Source organism: Mastomys coucha, unplaced genomic scaffold, assembly GCF_008632895.1.
Source record: "Mastomys coucha isolate ucsf_1 unplaced genomic scaffold, UCSF_Mcou_1 pScaffold22, whole genome shotgun sequence".
In the NCBI taxonomy this organism is placed as follows: domain Eukaryota; kingdom Metazoa; phylum Chordata; class Mammalia; order Rodentia; family Muridae; genus Mastomys; species Mastomys coucha.
The window spans coordinates 133,808,411-133,813,773 of NW_022196905.1; the positions used below are offsets into that span (position 1 = coordinate 133,808,411).

Sequence of the window (5,363 nt, forward strand, 5' to 3'; positions counted from 1 at the left end):
TCCCCCTTCTCCTCCCCTTCCTTTCCCCTCTTCCCTTTTCACTCTGGCCTATCTGTCCATCTATTCTCACTTTCCTCCCCTTTCTTTTCTCTTTCTCCCTCGTTCATCCCCCTCCTCCCCTTCTCTCCACTCTCCGTTTTCATTCTCCCTTCTCTTTATCCTCCCTCCCCACTTCTCCTCCCCGCTTTCTCTTCTCTCCTCCTCTCTCCCCGGCTTTATCCTTTGCTTCTCTCTGTCCTTCCATCTCTTCTCGTTCCACTCCTTTCTCCTTTCTCTCCTCCATTATTCTCCCCTTTCTTCTCCCCTCCCTTCCCCTCCATCCTTTCCTCTTCTCCATCCACTTCCTCTCCTTCTTCCCTTTCTCTTTCTGACTCCCCTCCCCCAATCCCTTCCTTTCTGCCCCTCTCCCCCCTGGACTTGTCCTTCCTCCTTTTCTTTCTTCCCCTCGGTCTTCCAGTTCGTTGGGACACTTCTCTGCTCTTCCTCTCCTCTCTTCCTCCCCCTCCTCCTCCTGCTCTCCTCCTCCTCCCTCAGCTTCCGCCGCTCGCGGCCGCCCGCAGCCGGAGAGAGGCGGCTGGTAGAGAAGCCCTTGTAGTTTTAAATTCAATGTGACAGTTTCGGAAAGAGCGGATGATGAATCTCCCATTATTGGATCAGTCTATTTGCCGCTCAATGTCTCTCTGTAATTGGAGCAACATCACTTTAAAGGTTCAGAGAGTACAGCATTTCTGGTGAAAAATCCCCACAACACGCCGGCGAATGTTTTAAAGGGAAATCTATTAGAAGGAGGCGAGGGGCGGGAGCTGCGGGGGGCAGGAGTGGGGGGCTCGCCGGGGGCCCCCGGCCGGCCGAGCGCGGCGGTGCCCCTCCCTCCCCACCCCGTCTTGTTGTGACAGCTCCTGATACTGTTTATGGAGGTGCGTGTCAGGTATAATTAGCAATCGATATGGAAAACGTTTCCTTGCACCCAGCACGCCTCTGACGTCAGAGCCGATTAGCGCTTCTTATTGGTCCCAAATTCCCCGGGCCGCGGCTAATTATCGAGAGCTTGATGTTGATAAAGTAAAGCGGCGGAGCGCGGGCCGAAGCATGTGTAGGGCTCCGGGCCCCTGTCCCCGCCGCCGTCCGCGCCCCCGCGCCCCGCCAGCCCCGCGCGCGAGATGATGGACGGTCGCCTCCTGGAGCACCCGCATGCCCAGTTCGGGGGCTCGCTGGGCGGCGTGGTGGGCTTCCCCTACCCGCTGGGCCACCACCACGTGTACGAGCTGGCCGGTCACCAGCTGCAGTCGGCCGCCGCCGCCGCCGCCGCCGCGGCCTCGGTGCCCTTCTCCATCGACGGTCTGCTCAGCGGCTCGTGCGCTGCTGCAGCCGCCTCGGTGGTCAACCCCACGCCGCTGCTGCCGGCCGCCTGCGGGGTGGCCGGCGAAAGCCAGCCCTTCAAGCTTGCAGGTAGGCTGGAGGCGGGGACACGGGGAAACACAACGGGGGGCCTCGGGGTGGGGTGCACCAGGCCGTCGGAGAGTAGCGACCCACTCCTCCGTTCGCCCCGCACCCGAGGTGGGTGCAAGCGGGACAAGCATCTGCCAGGTGGCTGAGCCTTGCAGCGTCCTGTGCATGCCCGCAGACTCGGGGGATCCAGACAAGGAGAGCCCCGGCTGCAAACGGAGACGCACCCGCACCAACTTCACCGGTTGGCAGCTGGAGGAGCTGGAGAAGGCGTTCAACGAGAGCCACTACCCGGACGTGTTCATGCGCGAGGCGCTGGCGCTGCGCCTGGACCTGGTCGAGTCCCGAGTTCAGGTAAAGATTGGTGTCGCCCAAAGAGTCCGAGGTCCCGCACTAGGCGTGCAGAGCGCTGTGAGGCAGGGCCGCCTTTGTTCTAAGTGGCGGGGAGGTGGTTTCAGGCTCGGCGCTGCTGGCCAGGGTGGGGATTATGAGGGTTGGACCCCTTCTCCCATCTGGAGGTGAGTAACTTGAGAGTGCCCAGGTGATTTGGAAGAGATCCTGGTGGCGCCCCAGTAGCCACTACAGTGACTGCGTTCGATTCGGGGAAGCCGGGTGTAGGTTGGCTGCGGCCGTGGAGCACGATCTGGAAAGGCGCAAGGCTGCCGAGGCTCGAAAAGCCCTCCAGGAGGGGACAAAGTGGGCCCAGGCCCGGGCACTCTTGACAGAGGCTTTCTCCCAGCCCCGAAGCCGACAAATCTGTGGTTTACCTCTGGCCTGTGAAATATTAATATAGAAACACGTATTTATTCATCGTCTTACAAACGGCTGCTGGTTGGGGGGGGTGCATTCGTGGGAGAGGAGGTGGAAACTTTCGCGGTTAACAGATTGGAAAAGAGGGGAGTTTTTTTTTTTTTTTGAAAAAGGCATCTGAATTTAAGACCTTTCTCCATTAAATCCCTTCTTCCCCAACCTCTTCGTTATTCGATTTCATACGGAGCCAGGAGGCAGTATTCTTCTTCTTTTTTTTAAACGTTAATTTGGGGTAATAAAATTCCAGAATTAATGTCTGCATAATTAGGTGCTTTCCTAAAGTACAGAAGCCTTGGGGTCTGTGTCACTAGTGGGTGCCTAGGGTGGAGCCAGACGCTAGCAGAATACTGGTTTAGCACCATAGCTTTGCCTGAAATGTTTGGGTCCTGGGCTTTGGCCTGCCCTCTTCTGTTTAAAAATCCCTTTCTTCAATTTGTTCTGTGGCTTAAGTGAAGTCCGAGTCTTTTTATTTCCCCTCTAATATGATAGTAATTTCTGGTGATGAAGTCATCTGGAAATTGCACACCCCCCAGAAAAAAGTTTTGAAAAAGAAAAGAGAAAGCTTCCTAGGGTTTTGGCTTAGCCTCAGAGACTTCTGAACAAACCAGGCTCCCTTGGAGCCGGTTTGGCGTGCAATACTGCCAACGTTATGTGGCCACAACAAAGCATTTACATTGCTCCATTCTGCAGGGGATAGTGGCTTTGCCCAGGGCTCCGAGGGCCTTGGCCCAGGCAGTGGTCTTGGGAGCTTCTGTGATCTTCAGTGTCCCAGACAAGGCCTGCAGAGAGCGTGAAAGAGTAGAGAATATCTCTGCTCTCTCGAGGGAGGGAGGCTGGTGGTCAGCCTCGGGCACTTGCTTGCCCACCTTGTAGCACCCCCCAGGACAGGCCAAGCTGGACTGCTTTGGAAAAGCTCTGTGGTCCCTGGTCCCAGGTCCTGCATAAAGAACGATGTGGGTAGCTGTGCTGGGGGAGCTGGGCTACTGAAGGTCCATCCAAGTTCGGCTTCACAGGCCCTTCTTGAGGAAGAAGTACCCAGATTTCCCTTCAAGGGAAACCCTGCAATGTGGGCTTTGAGCGTCTCTAAGGGGCCCGAACACAGGTGTAGAGGGCTGCTCAACACAGCCTCTCCTGCTCATCACCAGGCCAGGCCCCTTAGAACCGAGAGACGACAGCGAGGGCAAATCGGGGCCCTGCTTTCTGCACCCCTGCCCCAACCAGGAACTCTGGACAGCGCGGGGTCACAGGCCGCACGGGCCTTGCCTGAGGAAGGGGCAGCTCCCTGGGGCCCCAAGTGAGAAGTCAGAACAGGAAGCTGGCCAAGAGGCCCATCTATGCTCTTTCCGGGCGGATGAGATGCTGCCCAGAAGCTGCAACCCGAGTATCAGCAACCAAGGGCCGGGTGGAGAGCTTGCCCTGGCTCCGGCTGCTCCCGCTGGAGCCGAGGTCTCTCAGACCTGTCTGGGGAGCGGTCCGCGGCCCCCGCGGAGGGCTAGCCAGCCTGATTGTGCCTTCCCCCCCTCCCCCTTTGTCCGGCTGTTCTAGGTCTGGTTCCAAAATCGCCGGGCCAAGTGGAGAAAGAAGGAGAACACCAAGAAGGGCCCGGGCCGGCCGGCCCACAACTCGCATCCGACCACGTGCAGCGGGGAGCCCATGGACCCGGAGGAGATCGCTCGCAAGGAACTGGAGAAGATGGAGAAGAAGAAACGCAAACACGAGAAGAAACTGCTCAAGAGTCAGAACCGCCACCTGCACTCGCCCGGTGGCCTGTCCCTGCACAGTGCGCCCAGCTCCGACAGCGACAGCGGTGGCGGAGGCCTGTCTCCAGAGCCACCGGAGCCGCCACCGCCGACCGCCCCGGCCAAGGGCCCCGGAGCGCACGGCTCTGGCATCGCAGGTTCCGCTCCGGTACCTCCTGGCGAGCCACCCGCGCCTGGCACCTGCGACCCTGCCTTCTACCCGAGCCAAAGAAGCGGCGCCGGTTCGCAGCCGCGGTTAGGCCGCCCGGCGGACAAGGACACGGTCCCTTGCGGGCCCGGAGCGGCAGCGACTGCGGGCCTGCCTAAGGCTAGCCCGTTCAGCGTGGAGAGCCTGCTGTCTGACTCGCCACCGCGCCGCAAAGCCACCCCAGCCAACGCTGCGGCCACCGCAGGGCTGGACTTCACGCCCGGGCTGCCATGCGCACCTCGGACCCTGATTGGCAAGGGCCACTTCTTGCTCTACCCCATCACCCAGCCACTCGGCTTCCTGGTGCCACAGGCAGCGCTCAAGGGCGGAGCGGGCCCTGAGTTGGTGCCCAAGGACGCGCCCCCCGCGCCGCCGGCGCCCCCCGCACCACCCGCGCAGGCCAGCTTCGGGGCCTTCCCCGGACCTGGTGGCGCTGCGGACCCGGCCTTCGCCCGTCGCAGCCCTGAGGTTGTTGCCTCTCCCGGGCCACCGGCTCCCGCTTCTTTCCGGGACCTAGCAGCGGCGGCTGCCGAGAGCGGTGCCGGGGACTGCGCGGACGCGGGGACCGTCTGCCCCGCGGCCCCGCCGCCCCCGCCCCTCGAAACGTCGCCCGGCCCGGGCCCCAGAGCCCCCAGTCCACCCGGGGAGCCAGCCACTTGCGGCGCCGCTGAGCCGGGCGCTGCTACAGGACCCAGCCCGCCCGAGGGCGAGGAGGTGGACATGGACTGAGCTGCGGACCGCGGCTGGAAGAGGCGCTTAGCCAGCCGAGCCCGCTCGCTCAGCCCCAGACTCCCAACGAATCAGGTGATCGGCTCTTAGAGACATTGCTTTTTCCCTCCTGCTTTTTGTTTTCTTCCTTTTATTATTATTTTTAAAGGCAAACGAGAACGCTGTGTCGATGGGGGCCAAGGCAGCAGCTGCAGGTCCTGGGGTGAGGTCCCCTCCTCCGGAGGGATCAAAAGACCCCCGTATCCCCTAACCCCCAAAAACCCCACAACGAGAATCCTCAGCCTTGTAAAATGCAAAAATGTCTAAGAATATTTATATATGTACCATTTTTTATAAATAAAGCTGATCAAACGCAAACTCTGGGCTCCATCGTTTTTTTAAATTTTGGGCTGCACTCCCAACCTCTTCCTCCTCCTCCTCCTCCTCCTCCT

General features: G+C 60.2%; 1 protein-coding gene across 1 annotated transcript; it reads left to right on the top strand.

The window, feature by feature from the left end:
- Positions 1-476: 476 nt before the first annotated feature.
- On the top strand, positions 477-5,289 carry Uncx (UNC homeobox). Its single transcript, XM_031342358.1, has 3 exons — positions 477-1,449; positions 1,625-1,800; positions 3,802-5,289. Exons 1-3 carry the CDS (start codon positions 1,161-1,163, stop codon positions 4,930-4,932), a joined length of 1,596 nt encoding a protein of 531 aa, XP_031198218.1. The 5' UTR covers positions 477-1,160; the 3' UTR covers positions 4,933-5,289.
- Positions 5,290-5,363: the final 74 nt, after the last annotated feature.

Bases quoted from the DNA above. Each gene is read 5' to 3' on its own strand.
- Uncx (XM_031342358.1), top strand. From the start codon at position 1,161: ATGATGGACGGTCGCCTCCTGGAGCACCCGCATGCCCAGTTCGGGGGC. The intron at 1,450-1,624 runs GTAGGCTGGAGG...GCATGCCCGCAG, and splicing joins CCAGCCCTTCAAGCTTGCAG to ACTCGGGGGATCCAGACAAG. The intron at 1,801-3,801 runs GTAAAGATTGGT...CGGCTGTTCTAG, and splicing joins TGGTCGAGTCCCGAGTTCAG to GTCTGGTTCCAAAATCGCCG.